At 39.0% G+C, this 25,015-nt stretch overlaps 2 protein-coding genes across 2 annotated transcripts in view; one reads left to right on the forward strand and one right to left on the reverse strand.

Annotated features, from left to right (window-relative positions):
• Window positions 1-19,574, forward strand: part of LOC122669284 (probable protein phosphatase 2C 59) — a 28,124-nt gene extending 8,550 nt beyond the window's left edge. Inside the window, exons 6-10 of the mRNA XM_043866027.1 lie at window positions 4,629-4,715; window positions 4,792-4,883; window positions 18,414-18,488; window positions 19,096-19,283; window positions 19,374-19,574. Of these exons, the coding sequence (XP_043721962.1) occupies window positions 4,629-4,715; window positions 4,792-4,883; window positions 18,414-18,488; window positions 19,096-19,283; window positions 19,374-19,377 (446 nt within the window). The 3' untranslated portion in view covers window positions 19,378-19,574. The remainder of the gene's footprint in view (window positions 1-4,628; window positions 4,716-4,791; window positions 4,884-18,413; window positions 18,489-19,095; window positions 19,284-19,373) is intronic.
• Window positions 19,575-21,798: 2,224 nt separating this feature from the next.
• Window positions 21,799-23,338, reverse strand: LOC122669957 (AAA-ATPase At3g50940-like). Its single transcript, XM_043866881.1, has one exon. The coding sequence runs from the start codon at window positions 23,294-23,296 to the stop codon at window positions 21,809-21,811; it is 1,488 nt and encodes a 495-aa protein (XP_043722816.1). The 5' UTR covers window positions 23,297-23,338; the 3' UTR covers window positions 21,799-21,808.
• Between the last annotated feature and the right edge of the window lie 1,677 nt (window positions 23,339-25,015).

The following is a 25,015-nucleotide window of genomic DNA, read 5'->3' on the forward strand; positions in this document are numbered from 1 at the left end:
GAAAGATATGTAGTGAAACAGAACAAAAACTAGGGTAGAAATTGAGAAGAGAGAAATGAGAGACGAGAGATAAGAGTGATCAACCAGCTAGGAAATCATATCTGACCGATCTGGTCACTAGATATTTATTCACTTATAATATCTTACAATGACAAGTATGTCCCTACTTAAGTTAGGAACTGATCCAGTACTTCTCACTTTATAATCTAGTACATCTCACTTAATAGGGTAGTGATTCAGTACTTCTCACTAATGCTCCCCCTCAAACTGGAGCATATATATCTCCCATACATAGCTTGAAACACATGATTAAGTATGGACCTTAGCTCAAAGCCTTGGTGAAAATATCACTCAACTGATTTGAGGAATGAACATAACGATTAGAAATAACTTTCGTAACCTCATCTCGCACAAAATAAAAATCTATTTCAATATGCTTAGTTCTCCCATGAAAAACAGGATTGGTAGCAATTTGAACAACAACTAGATTATCGCAAAACATCTCGATCAGTTTAGTAACCAGAAAACCAAGTTCTCCCATAGTCCCATGAGAACTCTAACCATATCAATTCAACAACTGTGTGAGCCATAGCACGAGCCATTGATACCACAACAACAATTGATACCATGGATATCAACACAACTACTTACCCTAAAGCTTGAGCTGTTAGGAAAGGACCACAACAACAATGGGAAAACAATTTTTCATTCTTTTTGTCTTAATAAATTGTGAAAAATTGTAAGAATGACCATGATATTATTAATTTGCTATATATTGTTGCTTTTTATGTGCATGCACAACAGATGGCTAACAATCAACCTCCTCTAGAGTAGGATCCCGAGGATCCCTACTGGTAATATGAGATCCAAAAAAAGGACTTGGGTGAATGGCACATCGTGTAGATTTTTTTAATGTTTTATATGTTGAAGGGTGATCTATACATTAGACAAATTTTGCATCACCCATATAATTTGGAGGATTTTCCGGCTTTTCTTCCACACATTCATGGTCATATATGTTCAGCAATTATAGTTTATCACGAAAATGTATAGATTATTTTTAATGTTTTTATATGTTGTGGGGTGATATATATTTTTTTGTATTTCTTTTTTTTTTTTGGATTTTTTCCCCTTCAGTTTATTTGATTATTTTACGACAGAATCAGATTGGAGTCGGCAGGAGCTGATTCTGGGCCCATTTATGGGCCTAATTCTGGGTTCCTTAACTTTGATTCCAATGGGGTTCAGGTGGATTCCTGGCCTGTCCTATCTTCTCTATTCTTCCATCTTATATTACTCAACAACAGATCAGTCCATTCTAATTTTTACACACTTGTGGCACCCTGTTTCACTCGAGTTTCTGTGCCTTGTGTTGTAATTCAATTTCTCCCTGATTACACTCTGATTTGATTCAAATCTTAGATATAAGTTTCTGATAATCCGTTCTCCGAAGTTCTGCTTCTAATTCTTAAAGATTTCTGGTCGATATTTCTGTTGTAGTTATGCTATTAGTTTTCCTAGTAGCATTAGGATGTCACCATAAATCTCTATCGAAATTCTGTCAAATTCTGCAGGTCTATTCCTCTACTAGAATAGACCACTCAATCAGGTTATTGGACTGTTTTGAGTTCAGTTCTGGGATATAAATTTTATCCAGCTGCTGTTCTGTTTCTCTATTTAGAGATCTTGTTAAGTACTAGTCTTTTTCTAGAGTTCTTCTGGTTTGGGATTAGTCTACATTAAACGTGGTCAACAATCATGCAGCCCCATCCATGGAATTTAACACTATCTAAACCACTTAAATGGATTGAAATCCAATGATTAAATCATTTTCTCTTTGGTTTTTCACATTACCCTTGTTTTGACACCCTTGGATTAATTTGGTCATATCTCACTCAAAATCCAATGGTTTTGAGTGAGATTTTTGAGAAATGCTGCTTGAGGATCACTCTTCCTCTTTGGCTATAAATAAGCCCTTCTATCTGTAATTCCAACCCAAAAGAGTAGTCTATCAGGTGGAGAGACTGACTGGTATATGAAGACTTGGATATCCTACTCCTAACCAATGTGGAATCCTAACACTCCCCCTCATGTGTAGGCAGATCGGAACGGATCTTACACGTGGAAGGATCACGGAGGCAGATGCAGGCCAGGTTATCACAATTTGAGAGAAAAAAAAAAAAGTGAAAGTTCCTTAGCCGATTTGAGAGTTTTTTGGTCAATCTTGGACTAAGCTCAACTTCCTATTCTGAAAGTGGAAAACCCATCAAAGATTCTTCCATATCTTTGGTCTATGGAAATAACAATATTTTCATCTTTTATATTTGGAAGGTAATCTTAGCTTGAACAGCCAAGATGGAATGCTAGCAACCAAGATCTTTCCTCATCCTTATTTTTGGAAAGAGTTTGATTTATTGGAATATCACAATTAAGGAGCACCGAGAATGTCGTCTGAGGTGGTTTGGCCATGTGTAATGGAGGCCTGGGGACACCCCAGTAAGGAGGAGTGATTGGATTCCGATTGAAGGAGCTAAAAGAGCTAGGGGCAAGCCTAAAATGACAATAGGTGAGGTTGTGAAGAATGACATGCATAGTCTGTGTTGTGCCAAGTTTGACCTCAGATAGAGCCTATTGGAGGGCAAGGATCCACGTTGTCGACGCCATGTAGCTGAGATTCTCCTGATTTCCTGGGCTATACCTTTTCCTCTTACTTTCATCATTCATTTTTCATTTTCCATTTCTCACTTTTCTCATCTCATTTCTTCATTTTTATTCTTCATTCCTCTTACTTTCCTTTCCCTTTGTATGGATCTCTGTTTTACTTAATTTGTTTTGAATGGATCCATGTAACCGACCCCATTTAGTTGGGATAAGGCTGAGTGTATTGTTGTTGTATCACAATCAAGCAGCAGCTCCCCTTGGACGATTTTGAAGAGTGTACCCGTTAATTTTGGATTTTATTTTAGTATGTTTTTTGTGCCAAGGAACCTATCTTGGTAAAGGTTACCTTGTTTAGGTTTATGCTCTCTACGAATTCTTAACCTTAGGATTTAGGTTTTTATTATTTAATCTTAACTGTAGGATTTAGTAGTCTTAGAGATTAGAATTAGGTTTTTGGTTTCTTATAAATGTAAGAGCTTTGCTCATTGAGAATGGTGAATAATGGAGAATTGAATTTGCTTTTTAGTAGACACCCTGAGTGTATAAACCTTTGAAACCACAGAGAGTTTCACTGCATCCTTGAAGAGTGCAGCTTTCCCCTTGAAACCACTGGAGGTTTCACTACAGTCTAGAAGAATCGTAGCTTTCCCCCTTTGCGTTTTCGTTCTCTTTTGTGTTCGAGTTACTTGGTTGCACACCTAGAAGAGTGTGTCTTGACTCTCCCGATCCGTAGCTTCCAATGAGGGTGCATTAAAGGCAGGATCGGAAACCTGCTCTAATACCATGTTAGATTCCAACCCAAAAGACTAGTCTATTGGGTGGAAGTATATGAGGGGATGGAAGGCCTCAGGGGTAACTGATGTGGGACTTTTCTCCCAACACTATCCACGTTTTGGGCATCTTTTGAATCTTGGAAGAAGTCCTACAAGACAGATCCGAGTTCTGCAGCAGCCCTGCATGTTCTTCATCTTCTACCTAAGATGTGCAGGGTTCCACCAATTAATTCTTGCGTTTTTTTCCCTCTTAGGTCAGTCTCTTTCTCTAATTTCAATTCCTGTATAGCTTACTTAGTATCGTGTTTGTTTTGAACGCTTTTATGATGATATAACACCATAGTCCAAATATGGAAGACGGTATTTTGTCATGATGTTGGTTCTTTTTTCATGTTTTATGTAGTTGATGATTTAATTAACTTTAGAATGTTACAAATGTCTTCATAGCATGATTTCAACATGTTTCAAGGCTGCAAGTTAGATATAATATGCATGGTTGCTAGATCTAGGGCTTGAATGTATGTAGTGGCATATTTATGTAATTTTTGGGCATTTTAAATATTTTGTTTCTACTGATTTATGGATTTAAGGGTTAAATTTCATAGTTTTCTTCCGTTTGTTTATCCTATATGGTTATTGTAATTATATACCATCAAAATTAGGGTTTTAGGTTGTTTTACATGGTAGGAGCATAATAGTAATTGTCACTATTTTTTGTGCACGAATTATCTTTATCTTTGCATTATTAGGGTTGCATTAATGTTTAACAGGGTAAATTTAGTCTTCCTTGCATGTAGAATAAACTATTTATTACTGTACTACTTAGTATTTCTTTTATTTCTATATGCCTATGGTATGTTGGATGGCAATGAGAAAGAAGAAAAAATGGGTGCAAGAATTTTATTTCCTTTGTGCATCTCCCTAGTGTTTGGTTGAAGTAAAATTGCTTGCCTCAATTCCCAAAAAACCGCCTACTTCTCATCTTCCTCTGAAAATGAGATCTAATTATAGTTCTCCACTTTTCAGTATTTTTCATAAGCAATTAATGCAATATTCCTTTCTTTTCCTCCACTTACCATGATTTCCATTCTCCATCTGAAGCATATATTCATGTTGTAATTCTAGGAATTTCTTTTTCCCTTTATTTGTTTCTTTGGCAGACCATACTAAAAAACATTTTTTAATTCCATGCAGCTATAGCCGTTTCACGAGATCACAAGCCAGATCAAACTGATGAACGACAGCGGATTGAGGAAGCTGGAGGATTTGTGATGTGGGCTGGTGAGAATAATCTTACTAGCTTTTGGCTGTGATTCAATAACTAATTTGAGTTAAGTGATTGAAAGTGTTACTGCAGGCACTTGGAGAGTGGGTGGTGTTCTTGCTGTCTCTCGTGCATTCGGTGATAGGCTTTTGAAGCAGTATGTTGTTGCCGACCCCGAAATTCAGGTCTGAGTGGAAAAAGGAATATATGGATGTTCTGTGGATTACTTGCCATTTATTTAGTTATTTCAATTTCATTTGCTCCTCATTTGTAGAGTTGGCAACCAATGCACTTATTAGTACAATTTTCCACTACTTTGTTTACAACTATCATTTGTATCTGTTAAACAAGAGATTCACTTATTCAATACAGAAAAATTAAGAAGTGGTGGGTGGGGGGAGGAAGTAACTCATGTAGTTCCAATTTCCAAAGATATTAGTACCAAGTGTGTTAAATTCTCCTATAAACGTTAGACCTATCATATTCTTTTAGGTCATCCTATAGCAATATGATATGTTAATGTAAACCAATCTCTAACCAGAAAATTTTAGTGGAAGACTAGTACATAAGGATCGCAGAACAGGGGGAACAAACCCGAATTGGGAGAAACTATATAACTTAAGATAGATAATTCCGAACAGGCCCAAACTCTAATTGAGTAATCTATTCTAGTAGCAGATATGGCCTGCAGAATTTGAGCCAAATAAGATTACGTAATACAGAGATCAATAGAGTTCTAGAGCTAGTAGGAATGTAAGTAGCAGTTTCAGAAGAGTACTAATCGACCTGAAGAATTTAGATTTGAGAACAGAGTTTCAAAGCATTGAATGACAGAACCTTAAATCTCAGATGACAATCAAATCAGAGTAGTAATTTCAGAATTATGATTAGAAGAACTCAACTGAATTAGAACAGAAAACAGGGGTGCTGAAGGTGGTGAAAACTACAGATTACTGACCTATGATACTTGAAATTAGGTAGAAGAAAGAATTGATAACACAGACCAGGAATCCATTTGAGCCTTCATTTGGAATACACCAAGCATATTGAGAATCCACTCAAGCAAATACCGAATCCACAGTAGGAAACTTCAGAAACTGAAGGCTATATTTCATAAATTCATGTGTTATATGTTAATAAGGTGTACCACAAGCTAAGGGGTGTTTTAGTCACATACTTCTTATTGGTAGGCCTATGTGTAGTTATACACACATAGTCTGTCCTTGTTGTAATAGCATATTTCTCTTCTCTTCTCATTTTCTTCTCCTTCTCCACATATGCGCAGGTACTGATTTCTTATTCTTGATATTGTTACATGGTATCAGAGCCATAAGTAATCAGGACTGTGATCCTTCTTCTCTATTTTGGAGACTCTTCTAGTGTTTCCTCCTCCTTGTGGTTCACAACAACCAATGCTGCCCTGTTTGCAATGAAAACTTACTTGCGAGAATATGAAAACTAGGGTTTCTTAGATGATGTTTAATATATACATTCTATGAAGTGGATTGAATATTAGGATTTATACAACCATTATTCTCCAACTGTGCAAGCTTTTTCCTGGTTTATCTGCGCAACCAGAATTCTCTCCTGCAGTACAAGCTATTGATGATAATGTGATCTGCTTCTCTGCCCTATACATGGTGTTTTAATCCTATATGGAAGACTGTTTTATGGTTACTTGATCCTCAGATCCATTTTTCTATAGTTTCTTGAGAAACCCTAGTTCTAGAGGGAATCTTTCAAGAAGTTACCTTTCCCCTGTTAGATTACTGTGAAACTTTGCAGACATACTCTCTCTATATATTACTGCTGAAGAAGTGCTTCAAATTTCAGATCTAACAGAATCCTATTGCTCCCTACGATTTCAAGGGAGATTCTTCTTTGCGCATAGAGTATTTTAACACTCGTGGTTTGCATTTTTCTATAGAGATCAACCCTGGAAACAAAAGGTTTTAAGATTAGTAGAACAAAGACGGAGTATTTGATGTGTAATTTTAGTCACACTATGATAGATACGGACATGGTGCAAATTAAGGAAAAAAAGATACCACAAAGTGACTATTTTAGATATTTGGGGTCAATCATAAATAAAGAAGGTGACAGAAAATGATGTCTCACAAAGAATTAAAGTGGGATGGTTGAAGTGGTGAGGTGCGTCCGGAGTGCTGTGTGATCAACGTATTCCTTTGAAGCTTAAAGGAAAGTTATATAGGGCTGTTGTTTGACCGACTATGATGTATGGGGTAGAATGTTGGGTAATTAAGAAGTGTCATATTGAGAAGCTTTGTGTGGCAGAGATGAGGATGTTAAGATGGATGTGTGGAAAAACAAGGATAGAATAAGGAATGATCGTATTAGAGCTGACTTCGGAGTTGCTCTGATCAATGACAAGCTCCGAGAGAGTCGTCTGAGGTGGTTTGGTCATGTTCAATGGAGGCCTGGGGATGCCCCAGTAAGGAGGAGTGATGTGATTCCAATTGTTGGTTTGCATTTTTCTGATTCTTTTTATTCTGATTTTGATTCCCAAGTAGATTTAATACCCTTCATGTATTGGCTGGCTGCTGTGACCTTTGGGTTTATCATAGATTGTAGTTGGGTTTTCTCCCTATTTTATGATGCTGGAATTTTATCTTTCGTGTTCTAATGGGTGACTCAAGACTCTTCTACGGACTCGGTCAATGTCCAAATCACTGCTATTCTCAATGGATCATCTAATTATCTTTTGTGGGGCCAAGCTGTGAAAGTATACATCGATGCAAAAAGGTAATTAAAGTATCTGCTGTCAGAACCTCCCTCTACAGATTCTAAAGACTATGAAGAGTGGAAGTGTAACGCCCCAAACCCACACCACTAGCATGATATTATCCGCTTTGGCCCATGGGCCTCACGGTTTTAAAAAGCTCATACTAGGGTGGGGTGCTTGAGGTTATCAATTGTCCAGGAACTTTCCCCCTAGGTACTTTGTCGTTTCTTGGTGGGGACCCTTCAATGATCTCGAAGGTTGACCAGTACTATGCCGTCTCTCGGGTGTTACATTCTCCCCTTCTTACGGGCATAGCGTCCCAGCTATGGCCCCACACGTTGTCGAGGTCTGGTCTTGTTGAGATAGGCTAAATTACCCCTATCGGGTAATTTAGTCTTTTGGTTTTATTAGTTTTGTCTTTTATTTTTATTTCCTTTTCTGTATTGTTTCCCCTTAACCGATCTCTATTTGGGATTCCTAGTTGTAATGGGAATTCCTAATAGGAATAGGCAAGGGGGGCATTCCTATTTCGATTAGGAATCATTCCTACTTTGATTAGGAATAAGTTGCATTCCTACTTTGAGTAGGAATAAGGTGTAATTTTGGTTATTATAAATAAAGGGGCTGGGTGGTCGATTAAGGCACTCAAGCATTACAATCAATTCTTCTTCCATCTTCTCTTCTCTCTCAAGTTACTGGTTACAGGTCCTAGGTTTTCTACATGGTATCAGAGCTAGGCAATCAGTGACTGATTCTCTTCACAATTTGCAGTTTTGAGGCTCGTTTAAGTTTCTGGGTTGGATGAGAAAACCCTAGTTCATAAAAGGAGGACTAGGGTTTTGTTTGTCAATCGAAGGAGTGTTCTTCTCGAGTGCTGTTGCTGTGGTTTCTTTCTTGCGATTACTGCTGCTATGGATCTGGTTTCTCGTAATATTGGTATTTCTGTTGGTTTTCTCGGTGTGTTTCTTCTGACCTCGATCCATTGGTTTCGCCTCTGGTTCACGGTGGAGTTTCACGTTGGAAGTCGGTAATGAGTTCTTCTGATCGACATAGAAGCAGGTTTCCGCTTTTGGGGTGTTGAAAGATTTCTGCAATCTATTGCTATTGATGGATGTTGAATCGAGTGCCGCAGTTGAATTGTCTCCTGGTTTTCTTGGTTTGTCTCTTGATTCCTTTCCGCTGGTTCCACCTCTGTCTGCCGCTGCTACGGTTTATGGTGTTTTCTAGTTCGAAGGATTGGTTGATGGCTACTACTGCTGATCTGAGTATCGATTAGCTGTTGTTGCTTGCACCTGTTATGCAATCTCTTGGTTAAGTGTCGCAAGCTTCTTTCTGCGTTCTGCAATACTGCCTTCTGCGGCTATGTGGGTTTTTGCCTCTGCTAATGTCATCACTGGCCACTGATTTTGCTACTGCTTTGAAGTAGATAGAAAGATCCTTCTTTGGTTTGCTATTGTTGGTGAGATCCCTTCTTCTCTGGTTTTCTCTCCCATGTTTATCGCCATGGTGTTACAAGGTTTCCGCCCTGCCCCACCCTTGGTTCTGGTTTTATGGAAGGCAGAAAATAAACTTTCCTTTGTAACTTTCTTTACCCTTTTTGTCTCCTACTTTATCGTTTTTGGTAAATCCTACTTTATTGCCAAGTGTTGCTCCTCTGTCAACAAGTTTTACTCTTGGTTTCAGAAACCGTAAGGAAGAAAGACACAATTTTTTGGTATTTACACTCAAGGCCAACCCTTTAAAAATATACAGAAGTTGTTCTATCCTGAAGTTATTTCTGATTTGCCCCTATATTCTCTGAAATTCCTACTCTGTCCTTTCCTCTTGAATTTAATGCCCATTATATCCTTGTTTTGTTACAATTTTCTTAATGGGTTTTTAAATTTACATTATTTACAAGATTGCCACCCTCCATAGCCATTCACGAAATTTTGGTTATTTTACTCATTGCATCCCATTGTTTTTTGTTTACCAAAAAGCCCTTGCAAAATTCTGATTATTTACGGAACTGCCATTACTTTTCATCCATTCCCCTATTTGCCTACCCAATTGACCCTTGAAAATTCTGGTTTATTATCAGTTTGCCCTTTGGCTTGGATTGTATTTAAAAGTGGATTTCCACCAAATTACAACCATGCCATCCTTTTTACCAACACCGTTCTTTTTCAATAATTCTAATTCCCTTCATATCCCATACCTTTGGTATTTACCCATAACACCTTTGGAAACTTCTGGTAAATTACAATTTTGTCATTCTTTCCTTTTTAATTACCCATAGCACTTTTAGAAAATTCTGGAATATTATGTTTTTGCCCTATCTTTAACATTATCTCTGTTATGTCCACGTGTACTACACGTGAGGGGGGGATTATGTACAGTACACCTGCAGACATTGTAGAAGCAGAACTTGCAGGAACACTTGGTGCAAAGCATAGAAGATCAGAATTTTCACCATTGCCAATGGGTATCTACTTTGTTATTGGGTTGAGTTTACCATAAGGGGGAGATTGAAGTATTGAAGATATTTGGTTGTTGCCTATTTGAGGACTTTTGATTGGGTTGATATAGTTTTTTTTTCGCTGCCGGATTCAGTTTGTTTTCGCTGCTTGCTGCTCTAGTTATTTCACTTCAAGATTGTATGTCACTATGATAATCTGAGATTCATCACTAGATAGCTATTGAAGATCGTTGAAAGCTGCCTTTTTTGGAAGACATTCCAGTCTCGGTTTGCTGATCAAGTCTATCCAAGTTTTGAAGATCTATTTTTTCAAGTTCTTGACGGTTTATTTGGGAGCTGCATTCATATGTCAAGCTGGATTCTACTGCAACTTAATTTTTTCCCATTTTATTCAAGTTGGGTATTAGTACCTTATATGCGCCAACTTGAGGGGGAGTGTTAGCATTATTAGGAGTTCTTTTTTCTGTAGTTCAAGCTGGATCTTCTTTCTTTACTTATTTGTATTGCTCCAGCTTGAGGGGGAGTGTTGAGATAGGCTAAATTACCCGATAGGGGTAATTTAGTCTTTTGGTTTTATTAGTTTTGTCTTTTATTTTTATTTCCTTTTCTGTATTGTTTCCCCTTAATCGATCTCTATTTGGGATTCCTAGTTGTAATCATTGTTCGAGAACTTGTTTCGTTTCGGTATTTCGGGCTGACCGAAATATATATTCAAAATTTCGGATATTTCGGTCGAAATATTGTATTTTTCTGGTATGTTTCGGTAGGTCATTTCGGTGGGTTTTAGGCCAAGTTAAGGCCTGAAACTTCATGGAAACCCTATTTTAGGCTATATAAACACATTTAAATGTTCAAATTGCAAAAATAGTCACCCAAAATGGTGTTTTCGACACCGTGAAGTTGTGGATCGGCTTCCGGTGTCTAACATGTATTTATTTCATCACAAACAAACATATTGATCATGTATTTCCCTAAAAAAAAACCAATTTTGAGAATATGGTTTTACCTGGAATAGTGGAAAGGCTTCACAGATGTGCTAAGAAGTTTGAATCTTGTGTTCTCCAAGTGGTTCCGGCGTAGATGTGGCAAGGATTCAAATGGGAAGTGGAAGAATGGAGAAGAAATGAGCAAAAGCCAAGCAAAAACCAGAAAACCAGAGCTGTTTTGAAGTCTCGTTTCGACTGAGACTGACGAAATGTGGTCTTTTATATATAAGGGTTTGACGAAAAATTCGAAATCTCGAGATATCAAGAAATTTCGAGAATTTCACTCGAGATATTGTATTTTTTCGATTCGAAGTAGCATTTCGTTTCAAGCAGCTCGAAATATCCGAAATTTTCGAAATCTCGATCGAGATTTCGCGAGATTTTGAACTATGATTGTAATGGGAATTCCTAATAGGAATAGGCAAGGGGGGCATTCCTATTTTGATTGGGAATCATTCCTACTTTGATTAGGAATAAGTTGCATTCCTACTTTGAGTAGGAATAAGGTGTAATTTTGGTTATTATAAATAAAGGGGCTGGGTGGTCGATTAAGGCACTCAAGCATTACAATCAATTCTTCTTCCATCTTCTCTTCTCTCTCAAGTTACTGGTTACAGGTCCTAGGTTTTCTACAGGTCTGATACCATTTGTAATGCCCCAGATCCACACCACCACCAACAACAACAAACTCAGCCTTATCCCAACTTAATGGGGTCGGCTACATGGATCCAAACAAAATAGAGTAGGGAAGACTAAGGGTTAGCCAAAAAGAGGAATGAAGAAGTGGGGAAAGGAGGGATGGTAAAAAAGATGGGAAATGCAAAATGGAGAATGGCAAATGAAATATGGAAAATAAAAGACTATCTACCACCTACAGACCGTTTTTGGACCCAAATTTGAGCCCAAGGGCTTAGAGAGTGGACTGGACCTTCTGGGATTTGGTTTCCAAAGTCTATCGTATGTGTCCAGCCACTGTAATGCCACTGCATCAACCCTGCTCCTGCATCACCTAATTTACACATCTAAAACCTTAAAATTCAAATCCATTTTTTCTCCTTTCGACTTGGTCAGTTGTATCGGTAACATGTCACTCAACCTCTGGACCATCCGGCACCGGCAGGCTGGACCTTAGAGCAAGCTGGTAATAGTTGTTCCCCTGATTGAATGCTCTCACCATAGGAACCCCCACACTAAAGTTGGATTGGAATAATTGTCTTGCTTTGGGCTTCATCCTACTATAAAAGTTGTGTTCTTACGATGGGATTTTTTCCGTGAAAGAATTTCACAACTGGTAAGTGAGATAAGAAACCCCATGGGATGAGAAATAAGGACACTTTCTTCGTATGGCTTTGAAAAACAATATAAATATAATAAAGAAAGAATTTAGGGGTAAAATAAAGGTAGAGATGTTGCAATTTAGAGAAACTAGGAAAAATCTATGGAAGCATAATATATGGAGGATATTGTTGGATTATATGGGCCAGAATACCGTGTGGGTATTCTGGACTTTTTCCCCTTTTTATTATGTTTCTCTTGTATGTGGTTTAGTCCCACATTGCTCATATAACTATGTTCTCTGTTTTATTATGATTATAAATAGATGTGCTTGGGATTATAATAAATCATCCAAGCATTATTCCTAGAACTGTTTTGTTAACATGGTATCAGAGCCAAAATTTCTCTGATCTAGGTTTTCAAAACCCCCCCAGCCTCCCATCGTTTTTCTTCCCTTCTCCTTCTCTTGTTTTTTTTTTTCTCTCTTTTTTTTCTTTGCTTCTCCTTCCTTCCTAAGGGCAGCACTACAGAGGTGATCATATGATCTAGCTACTGCCCTATTCCCACCTCTTTTTTTCCTTTTTATGATAGAAATTCTGCTCGATAGCTGCTGGTCCTCTATCTGCGATATTTGGAGTTTCCAGAATTTTTTGAAGATTCAGCCACTACCATTGTTGAAGGCTGGTTTTCCCTCTGTTGGAGATTCCTCTACGATCTTGACCAGCTGCTCTCAAGTCTCTATCGGTTGTTGAAGACCCCTCCTCCCAATCGATTTCCTCTTTTCAGGGTTTTCCAAAACCCTGATATTTATCGATTTTTGGGATTGGGCTGCTTGCTGCTGATTTTTCTTTTGGAGTTTTTTTATCTTCACCAAGGACATCATCTACAGGCTGGTTCTCTACTTATAAAGGCACACTCGACCTTGGTTGGAGCTGCAACACTTCAGTTTTTGGGCCTCTTATACCCTACATCGATTTCAGCCAAAACAGGGTTTTTTTCAAAACCCTGCAAATATCGATCTTAGGGTTTTACTTGTCTGATGCTGCTGATTTTTGGAGACGTATCCTCTCACATTAAAAGGTGATTCTCCTCCAATTTTCAGCCCTTAACTTGAAGGATTTTTTGGTTTTCTCATCACAACAACCCCTCTCTGCAATTTGGGCTTCTCTACTGTCTTCAAGGGTGACTCAGTGGATTCGACTGCTACTTCTATTGGTGATGGACACGGCAAACCAAATTATCATACTTTTCCTCCAAATCCAATCAAGTTGGATGGCACTAATTACTTGCTTTAGTCTAAGTCTGCTTCCTTTGCCATTGCTGGCCGTGGCCTTACTGGCCATGTTAATGGCACCAGTGTTATGCCAACTAAGATTGGAGCTGCTCAAGACAAGTGGCTTGCCAACAATGGGGTTCTCATGTCCTATCTGATTGGGTCTATGACTACGGATTTGCAGCATAATTTTCTTCTCCTTGATACCGCCTCTGAAATTTGGGCTGCTTGCAAGGAGGCCTACGGGCAGCTTGGCAATGATGCCCAAGTATATGAAATCCGGAAGAAGGTCCTTCATACAACTCAGGGAGAATTGACAGTCTCCAAATACTATGCTACTTTGCACAGCCTTTGGCAGCAATTGGACCATTTTTCTGATTTTCACCCAAGTACAGCTGCTAACATTACTTCTTACAAGGAATATGTGGACAAGATCAGGGTTTATGATTTTCTGGCTGGGTTGAATGTGGAGTATGATCATATTCGGGTTCAGGTGTTGGGTCACAAACCTTTTCCCTTACTTGAACAGTCCTATGCATTGGTCTCCTTTGAAGAAAACCGTAGGGCTTCCATGTTGCACCCTCCTATTACTGACAAGTCAGCCCTCCAGACTGCTGCCCAGGCTGCTCTTGCCCCTACAGGCACTATTTCTGCTGATTCTACTACTGGTACTATTGTTTGTGAGCACTATCACAAACCTTACCACACCAAAGACAAGTGTTGGAAACTTCATGGGAAGCCGGCTGACTTTGAAGCTAAGAGGGCTGCTAAGAAGAAGCCAAAGAAAGCAAACCATACTGAGTCTGTTACCACTGCCCCTGCTACTGACACTGGTCTATCCCAGGACGATTTACAGGCATTCCTCCGTATGCTAAGGACTTCCGCTGCTGCTGCCTCTACTACATCCGCTGCTCCTGCCAACTCTTTTACTCCTTCAAGTTCACACTTTGCCCGGTCAGGTATTCCTTTTGGAGGTTATTGTGCTTCTGTAGCTTCCCATCCTTGGATCATAGATTCTGGAGCTACAGATCATATGACCGGTTCCTCTAGTCTGTTTCACAGATATTCTTCCACTTTTGAGAAAGACAAGGTCAAAGTGGCTGATGGCTCCCTTTCTTCCATATCTGGAAAAGGAATCATCAACTGCACTTCCTCTCTTCCCTTGTCTTCTGTTTTGCACATTTTTAATTTTACTACTAACCTTCTTTCAATTAGTAGTATTACTCGTGATCTTAACTGCAAAGTTACCTTTTTTCCTTCTCATTGTGTGTTTCAGGATCTAGAATCTGGGAAGATGATTGGATTGGGTAAAGTGCACGGTGGACTGTACCTGCTTGATGACAGTCGCTTCTCTCCACCACCATTACCTTCTCCGCTACACCAGAACTCCTCAGTCTCTTCTGAACTCTACCAGTGGCACTGTAGGTTAGGTTACCCCCCCCCCTTAGGAATTTTAGCACATTTATTTCTTAGTCCCACCCTACATACTAAGGATGACTTTTTTTGTGAGGCTTGTGTTCTGGCCAAACAGACATGCTCAACTTGTCCAATTTCAAATAAAAGGAGTTCTTGTTTTCAAATGATGCATTCTGATGTTTGGGGCCCTAGTCGTATGACATCTATTTCTGGTCATCGTTGGTTTGTCTCTTTCATTGATTGTTATTCTAGGAACACATGGGTGTATCTTTTACACACAAAATTAGGTTTTTTCATGTTTTCAGCATTTTCATAAAATGATCCAAACTCAGTTCCAGGCTACTCTCAAAATATTGAAAAGTGATAATGGAACCGAGTATACAGAATCTCAATTTCAAAAATATTTGGTTGATCATGGCATTATTCACCAGACTAGTTGTGTTGATACCCCTGCCCAGAATGGTGTGACAGAACAAAAAAATGGCCACTTGTTAGAAATGGCCAGGGCTTTGATGTTTGCTAGGAATGTCCCATCTCAATATTGGGGGGATGCAGTTCTCACTGCAGCCTATCTCATCAATAGATTACCTTCTTGGGTTCTTAACTCCCGTAGCCCATCTGATGTTTTACTAGGAAATTCCTCCTTTATTGTGCCTCCCAAAGTGTTTGGTTGTGTGTGTTATGCTCGAGATACCAAATCTCCTGGTAAACTTGAACCTAGGGGGCTCCATTGTATTTTCCTGGGTTATTCTCCGACCCAGAAAGGTTATAAGTGTTACCATCCCCCTTCCCGCCGTACTTTGGTTAGTATGGATGTTGTCTTTCATGAGACCCTTTCCTATTATTCTTCACCACCTCTTCAGGGGGAGAGTTCTAGTGAAGATGTGCCTTTTGAGATTCCTCCTCTTGAGGTTCCTCTAGCTTCTGCCTAGCCACCCATGGCCGCTGCCCAGCCTCCTTTGGATGTTGCCCATCCTTCATTAGTTAATGCCCAACCTCCTCTGGCTGTTCTCCCCTCATCTGACGGGAATCCTTTACAGGGGGAGACCATAGAAAAGAGTGTTGTTAATGTTCCTATTCAAAGGGAGCTGACTTCAATCCAGAGAACTATTGGTGAATTTCAAAAGAGGATTGACAACTCCAACATACTTACCTATACAAGGGACAGGACCAACAGAGGATAGCTTCAATCCACTTTAGCACCAATACCCATCCAATTGCCGGCTCCAGATCCAAACCCTTCCTCTCCTGGTAAACCCTCTTCTTCCAACCTACCTATTGCTCATCGCAAAGGTATTAGGACTTGCACTTTACATCCCATATCTCATGTTGTTTCTTATAGTTCTCTTTCTCCTTCTTTTCGTGCTTTTGTATCTTCTCTTTCTTCTGTTTCGATTCCTAAAAATTGGCAAGAAGCATCTACAGATGGAAAGTGGAAGGCAACAATGTTGGAAGAAATGAGAGCACTACACAAAAATAATGTGTGGGATCTTGTGGCTCTTCCTCCAGGGGAAAAACCAGTTGGATGTATATGGGTCTTTGTGGTCAAACAGAAGGCTGAGGGTTCAGTGGATCGATATAAGGCACGTCTGGTTGCAAAGGGGTTCACTCAAACTTACGGAGTTGACTATCAGGAGACCTTTGCACCAATGGCAAAATTCAACACTGTACGGGTGTTATTATCTTGTGCTACAAATCTTGGGTGGGATCTTCAGCAGTTAGGTGTAAAGAATGCCTTTCTCCATGGGGAGCTTGAGGAGGAGGTATATATGGACATTCCACCAGGCTTCTCTAATAACAGGACTAAGGGCAGGGTCTGTAAATTGAAGCGTGCCCTTTATGGGTTGAAGCAGTCACCTAGAGCCTGGTTTGGCAGATTTCACAAGGTTATAAGTAGAGCAATGCTGATCACACTTTGTTTATCAGACAAACTGGTGACAAGGTAACTGTTCTCATAGTCTATGTGGATGATATTATGGTCACTGGTAATGATGGTGATGCTATCAAGAATTTGAAGCTCTTCCTTGCCCGTGAGTTTGAGGTAAAAGATCTCGGACCTCTAAAATATTTTCTAGGGATAGAAGTTGCTCGATCTTCGAAGGGCATCTTTCTCTCTCAAAGAAAATATATCCTTGATCTATTGACTGAGACTGGACTGCTAGGTTGTCATCCTTTAGATACTCCTATGGAAGTTACTACAAGACTTAAGGAGAAAGAGAGTGAACCTGTTGACAAGGGTTGTTATCAGCGATTAGTGGGCAAACTAATCTACCTCTCTCACACACGACCTGACATAGCCGTTGCTGTAAGTTTGGTGAGCTAGTTTATGCATGATCCCTATTCCTCTCACATGGAGGCAATCCGTCGTATTTTGCGGTATTTGAAGTCTGCTCCAGGAAAAGAAATCCTTCTCTCTCCCAATGGTCACCTGAAGATTGAAGCTTATACTGATGCCAATTGGGCTGGTTCCACTGACAGAAAATCTATCTCGGGCTATTGTTCCTTCGTGGGTGAGAACCTTGTCACATGGAGTAGCAAAAAGTAGAATGTTGTGGCAAGGTCCAGTGCTAAAGTCGAATTTCGTGCGATGGCACAAGGAATTTGTGAACTTCTATGGCTTAGAGGATTGTTGCAGGATATTGTTGTTGCTGTCCATCTTCCCATGATGCTTTATTGTGACAATAAAGCCGCCATTAGCATTGCTCATAACCCTATCCAGCATGATCGTACTAAGCATGTGGAGATTGACCGACATTTCATCAAGGAGAAGCTTGAAGCCGGACTCATTTGTGTTCCCTTTATGAAGTCTGCTGATCAACTGGCTGATGTGTTCACTAAGGGACTAAGTGGCAAAATGTTTCTTCCTATCTTAGTCAAGTTGGGCATGCATGATATATATGCTCCAACTTGAGCGGGAGTGTTGGATTATATGGGCCAGAATACCGTGGGGGTATTCTGGACTTTTTCCCCTTTTTATTATGTTTCTCTTGTATGTGGTTTAGTCCCACAATGCTCATGTAAGTATGTTCTCTGTTTTATTATGATTATAAATAGATGTGCTTGGGATGATAATAAATCATCCTAGCATTATTCCTAGAACTGTTTTGTTAACAGATATCATCCTGCTTCCGGCCTTACTAAGTTTCTTAGTTCACAATTATTGGGTTATTATTATTATTTTTTTCCCTGTTTTTTCGGAGGGTGGGGCTGGGCTGGGGAATGATTTTCTTAGTTTGTGTTTGGAATTGCTACTGTATTTGCCTTCCTTTTCTGTTCCGCATCTTGATAAATTACTCTTTTAGATCTTTATAAATATCATTTATTATTGAACTTAATTTATTTCTTATTTAGATGTACTTGTATTGATAACTCACTTGCCCGACCTCTGAGAATTTTGTCTGGCACCTGGTGCGTATAGGAGACTTTCACTTCCCAAGTTTTGCACTTGTTTGCTGAAACCTGGAATAGAATTGCTGGTGTATAATTTCTATCAAAGTCTAGTAGTGATTGAATATTTGGATGCTTATGTTTAGCTGATGACTTTTATCACTATCGAATTGGCAGGAAGAAGTGATTGACAACTCCCTGGAATTTCTCATCCTTGCAAGTGATGGACTGTGGGATGTCGTCACAAATCAGGTACTGTTGCGGTAGTCCTACATCAAGTTTTGGGTCCAATCTCAATGATATGGACAACTATATTTCGAATTTTCACCATTTGTACTTTTGTTCATTCAACGAATGATACGAAAGTTGATTTTTCAACTAGTTTTGCAAACTTTATGCTGTCATGTGGGAAATGCATTTCCACTTGTGCAGTAGTATCTGGTTATGTAGAGTAACCTACTCCAAGGCAATGGGTTAAGAACCCAGACTTGCTTGGTTGCAAGGACAACTGCTATGGTTTAAGCAATGTTCGACCTTGGAGTTGGAGCACCTTTGAATGATATCGGTCAATGGTTGGATGTGCCACAAAAAGAACATGGCCTTGAGATTTATACAAAATGGCTAGAAAATCGAACCGGCCTTGAGTAGGGGCTTTCCAAGCAAGCATCCCGGGTAGCTCCAGAACTCAATATGCGACTGAATCCAATCCAAACCAAAAGAGAAAGAGTCAGTGCCAAGTTTAAGGCCAGCATTTAACATTTTCTGCTTTTCTTCATGATATACAAATAAGTTTACTGACTTGGCTTTAGTCGCAACAAAAGGCTGACCCTTCACTCCTTTGGTCCTTGAATTATTTCAGGAGGCTGTTTCTATGATTAAGTCTATAGAGGATCCAGAAGAGGCTGCCAAAAGGCTGCTGCAAGAAGCATACCACAGAGGAAGTGCAGATAATATTACTTGTGTTGTTGTCCGTTTCTTGGCAGATCAGGGGGAACCTTCTCGTATTGGTCAGAGGAAAGGTGGACCTGCTAATAGCAGCAGCTCTGGGTAAGCATCTGTTTGTAGATCTGCACTTGGTAATCTACTCTTTCTGTACCTGAATGGAATGAATCTAAATGAAATTAATTGTTGTCACAGGTGAACCAATGTCAAATGTTTATATGTTACAAGACAAAGAAACTACTCTCAGGTTGAGAATGTGACTCCATATCAGCCGCTTGTGTAACTCAGTTTATAGTGAATCCTTCTCTTAGTTTCTTGATATAGATAGGTATGGTGGTGTGTGAATCTGTAAAGACTCAAGTTTTCTGTAACTACTTTATAAATAACCTTTTTTTCTCTCATAATGATGGTAGCTTTTTAGCTCAAGATCATGGAGTATTCTGTCACTGATCTAAGTCCTTGATTCTAAGGCTGCGTTTGGTATGCATTCTGGATCAAGAACATGTAGTGGAATGAAAAGAACATTGTTTGGTATTTCTTGTTCTCAAATCATGGAATGCATCCAAGAATGAGGCCCATTCTGGAACAGGCTTTTAATCCATTCTGCGTTCCAGTTCTGTAGCCCGACCTTCAATTTGTGAAATAATAGCAATGATAGCACCTCCCTCTCTCTCTCAGGGCTGATGGGCTGCTGAAGACGATTTGACCATCGAGGTTTGAAGACGCAGGTTTAGAGGACTGCATTCTCTCCCCTAAAGCCATCAAAAAAGCATTGCTCAAGGCTTCCTATATCTTCACCTGCGCTGAAGACAGAGAAGACAGATTTAATTGTTATCTGTGAAGAAATGTAGGATAGGCTCAGAGAACCCTTGCCTAAGAAGTGAATGGTCCATTCTTCCATCATTTTCCTCCCATCTTCTGCATCTTGCAAATTTTTCATGTTGTATCAATGAAACAATTGGGATCAATTGAGTTACGTTTAGGCTGGGATTAGGTTCTGCTGATTCAAAATTTACCAAAAAGTTAGGCTCAAATGTGGTAGCCAACTCTTCTTTGGAAAAAAATGTGTTGTCATCAGCTCGCCAGAGTACCTCCAAGTAATCTTATAATCCACCAAAATATGCATTCATGAAAAACTCTTTCCAATACATGCATTCATGAAAAAACTCTTAAAAGCCAGTGAGGATAGCTAGGTTTCTAAGGCCAGGAATTATGCCAAGAGTTTTGGTGCTGGCGCTCCTGTCTGTCTCTCGGCCATCCTTGGGTATCTCGCAATTGTGGCTAATGTGGGCTTTGATCTACCATAATCCATTTTAGTTTTTCTTTTTTATTATCTTCCGGAATTTATTGTCTTGGGTAAGGAAATATGAGGATTTGTTGGTTTCTTGAATGTCAAGTTCTAGATTAGTTGGAAATGCAGGGTATGTGACAAACAGAATGGCTGATGAGGTGTTTGATGAAATGCCTGAGTATTCTAATATCAAGAATGCATTTTAACCAAACATGTAATTACAGTCAATAATTTGCATCTTGGAGAATACAATAACAGAATTGTTCTGATAATTACGAATAATTACTGCAAATCCATAAGGATCTTTTTATAAAATTTCCAATTTTTGTAATCTATAATTGCAAATGATCTCGTAAATACATTGAAGCAATTTCAGGGGGAGGTTTTTTAACATGTTCCTTTTCCATTGCTATGCAACTGAGAGTAGTGATCTCCATAAAATGAGATCTAGGAGACAAAGTAGGCGAAGGAGGCTCCGAACTAATTCGAGAGCTGGATACTTGAATTAAACGAAGCGAGCAATGTATAAAATAAGTAGGAAAACTTGTTTTAGAAAGGCTAAGAACTATGGTCTTTTGCTTTCTATTCTTGTTAAAACTCACGAGTAAAGAAATCAGGCAAAGTAATTAAATAAAGATTTGTATAATTATTTTGTTCTATAACATGATTTAAATTGTCAATGGTAACAATAACATCAAGCCTTCTAGCCTCATTTTTATAGGGAGCAACTTTTATGATTTATCCCATTTGTATCTAAGCTGATTGCGAGGGTGAATGTTTTGAGATCTTGGATCCATATCAAAACCTCGAGTCTTAAGGTTTAATGTTAATACTCTAAATACATTCAGATCTATTAATGTTACGAAGAAATTAGGATAACAATTAAATAAAAGCCATACCCAATACACGAGATTCCTGCCTCTATGGAGTCTGAGAAGGGTCATAATGTACGCAATCTTACACATACTTTTGTAAAAATTACAATAACAATTAAAATAGATAATCGTAATGTTTGCCTAAATAAATGTTCATCGATCCGCTAAGGAATTTCATCAGTCACACTACCCCTAGCGATATCCAATGGCAAAACGCCACGTTATCTGCGAACTTAGCATTATTCATTGCTAAATATAAACTAATATAGACTATAATACCAAGGCGAGTCAATGTTAAAACATTAACGAGTTTAACTCGGACCGTTCCTCAAAACGATTAATTCCCATCTCTTCCTTGCCGATCCACCCAATCAGACCATTGGGTTATTGAGTTTCTGACCTCTGAGCCATTTCTCACGGCAAAGCTCCATCGTCCACTGCGCCTAGTGTTTCGTTCGATCTTCCTATGCATCCGTACTAGCCGAGTTAGCCGAGTCAACCGAGTCTTCATGAGTTTCTGGAACTGGGTGCTCTTCTTCTCTCTGTATTTCTTCTTCCTTCCCCTGTGCTGCAACAGAAGAATCTTCCTTTGCCATGGAGGACTGTAATCGCCTCTTCATCTCCTCAATAACATTACTCATTCCCATCTCTGCATCATCTTCACAACTCATAAAGATCTCTGCAATGTCAGCTGGAGTCATCTGCACCAAAGGCAATATTTCCTCCACTTTCTCCATCAGTTCATGCTTAGTAATCTCAAGATAGTTCCAAGCAAGTGTCTTGAACGCAGTGATCTCACAATAAGATAGATTGATGTGCTTGTCCATTCTTCCTGGCCTTAGCAGTGCTGGGTCAAGCTTGTGCTTGTGATTGGTAGTGAAGATCATTAGCCTCTCACTTCCACAAGATGACCAGAGCCCATCAACAAAATTCAAAACCCCAGATAAGCTAACCGTGCTTCCAAAACTGTTATTTCCCCTACTGTGACCTCTGTATGGCCTCTTTTCATTTTTTTCCTCACCATTAATTTCGTTCTTCTTGCGGTCAGAGAGATCAAGAGAGCAATCAACATCTTCTACAACGATTACAGACTTGCTTGAAGTTGAAATCAAGAGCTTTCTAAGCTGCGAATTGCTTGTTACTGCCGTCAATTCGAGGTCATAGATGTCGAATTCCAGGAAATTAGCAATTGCAGCGATCAAGCTTGTCTTACCAGTCCCAGGTGGACCGTACAAAAGGTACCCTCTCTTCCAAGCTCTGCCTACTCTGCTGTAGTAATCCCTTCTGTTCACAAACTTGATCAGATCGTCTTTAATCTCTTGTTTCAGAACTGGGTCAATGGCTACAGTATCGAATGTTGAGGGATGGGCAAAAGGCACAGAAGACCAGAGCCTCCCATCTTCGTCAGCTGACCTGTTTGTGTAAAGCTTCCGCTCTCTATTCTTGAACCTGATATGCTCTGCAACCTCCATTACATGAGGAATGTAAGAAGATTGTACCTTGTTTTTGTCTCTGCGATGGAAAGAGAGCTCGAAGTAGCGATTCTCCTGAGGTCGTGAGTAACCAAGACTGTTGCTTTTCTTCTCGACGCTGTGGAAGGACCACTTGACTTTAAACCCTTCAAAGATCTCTTCAAGCTTCTGATTCGCATCCATGGTAAAAGTCAGGTTCTTGGAGTTCTTGAGCTTGGAGAGCTTGAGAACTTGAGCAGCAGAGAAACAGTTGGAACTCAGGTAGAGCTGTACAGAATCGTAAAGCTCGTTGGTGTAGGAATTGTCGTATTCCTCGATGATTATAGAGCATTTGGGTTGCAGTGACGAGAAGACCTTGGAAAAGAGGCGTTTCAAAGCTTGGTATACTTCAGGAGGAAGGAAATCACGAATTGCAGTTCGGATGAAAACGAAAGTTGCTAGCAGAGAACCTAACGACTTCCAGTCCAGGATTAGCTCCATTTCTGTTCCTTATCAAAACCCAGAAATCAAATTAAGCAGAAAAACAAAGATAAGAACCGTATAAATCCGAGAAAGAGAGAGAGGGAGGAGAAAAACAGATACAGATACACAAAGAGAGAGAGAGAGAGACTCAAGATTCAAGAAAGAAAGAAAAAGGGAAAGTTCAGTGAAACTGGAGTGGAAAAGGATTTCTTTTTATCGAGTCTTTTTCTACTCTAAAAAAAGTTGCTGAAGTGTCGAGTTATTAAACACGCCTCTTCTGCCAATTGCCATATCCAAGGCTTTCTCCTTCTTTCTTCCCCCAAAGTTTAAAGAAAAGACGAAAAAAAAAGTTGAATAAAAGTTTTCAAATTTAATGCTTAAATTGCGTCATTTGCGAGGATCGAGCGTGTCTCTTTCTTGTAGAGAGAGAGAGAGAGAGATCTGGTGTGAATTCTACTTTATCGTGCGTGGCTCCCACTCACAGTTGATTCGTAGAACCAAAGGATTTGTATTATAGCAGTCTCTCTCTCAATACCATAGAAATTTTGCTTCACTGTGCCACTGTGGTCGGTGGTGACTGAGAATTTGTCGAAGCAGACTAAGACATTAAAGATTCTGATTTTGATGGCCGAGAAATCAAGAGTTTCTGAAACAAAAAAAAATTAGTACTTGCAATTATTTATATATATCGTATGGGGACCAATAGGAGGGGACCACGAGGTCATTAGATATGAGATACTGTTCCATCATATATCTGTGGAAAGGACATGTGGGTTATCAAGGTCAAGAAAATAATGATTTTGAGGATTTCTGTAGTTGGATCAAGTAGAATAGTAGATTGTATGAATTCGGTATTCCTTCCCCAACAAGAAAAGTATGATATATTTTAGGATAAAGAATTTTGCGTGTGCCAGAGTGTGACCTATGTCAGCACTCCTACGTGTTTATCTCGGGTTGGTTTATATTCTTGTACGAGAATGGTTCTTGTATGTTGGATGTCAGTTAAATGATCTGTCAAGGAGGAGTGGATTCCATATGACTGGTAGTCTATGTGTGTGTGTGTTTACGCTACATTTGATTGCAAGGAAAATTAAAAAGAAGGCAAGTGAAAATTTTCAAACTTAAAATTGAAATTTTTGTAATCATTACCCCATGTGATTGTATGTAATACTTAAAATTTTTATCATATTTATTAATGATCAGATATGATATAATTTGGAGTTAGTGATATACTCACTTAGAGTAATAATTACAAAAAAAAAAAAAATTTAAGTATAAAAATTTCCCTTCCCTTTAATTCCACTTGCAACCAAACGGAGCCTTGGTGTGATGATCCCGGCACAAATCCTCTTGTTTTTTCATATGCTACTGGATTTTTTGTCCCGGCAAAATCTATGTCACTACTCCACATTCATCAACACGAATCTCCAACTATCTTCTTCTATTGAAACCTAAATAATCTTTTTCTTGAAACTTAAATTCCATCTTATTGCACCATTTTTCATAAAAATCTTTTCACTCAATGTAATATCCTTTCCTTGATCACCACATGACATATTATAAATTAAAAGATTCACATGAGGAATTACATGTGTTAATTCTTAAATCAATTCTATTATTAGAGAACTCTTTGTAGCTGAGCATCAGTTTCATATTAAGTTGGTTAGCTTCTCTTTGACATGTCTTTCAAGTTTCACCATGATTTTAAAACTCAGATTGGAATTTTGACATAACCAA

This window comes from Telopea speciosissima, chromosome 7 (genome assembly GCF_018873765.1).
Source record: "Telopea speciosissima isolate NSW1024214 ecotype Mountain lineage chromosome 7, Tspe_v1, whole genome shotgun sequence".
Taxonomy (NCBI): Eukaryota; Viridiplantae; Streptophyta; class Magnoliopsida; order Proteales; family Proteaceae; genus Telopea; species Telopea speciosissima.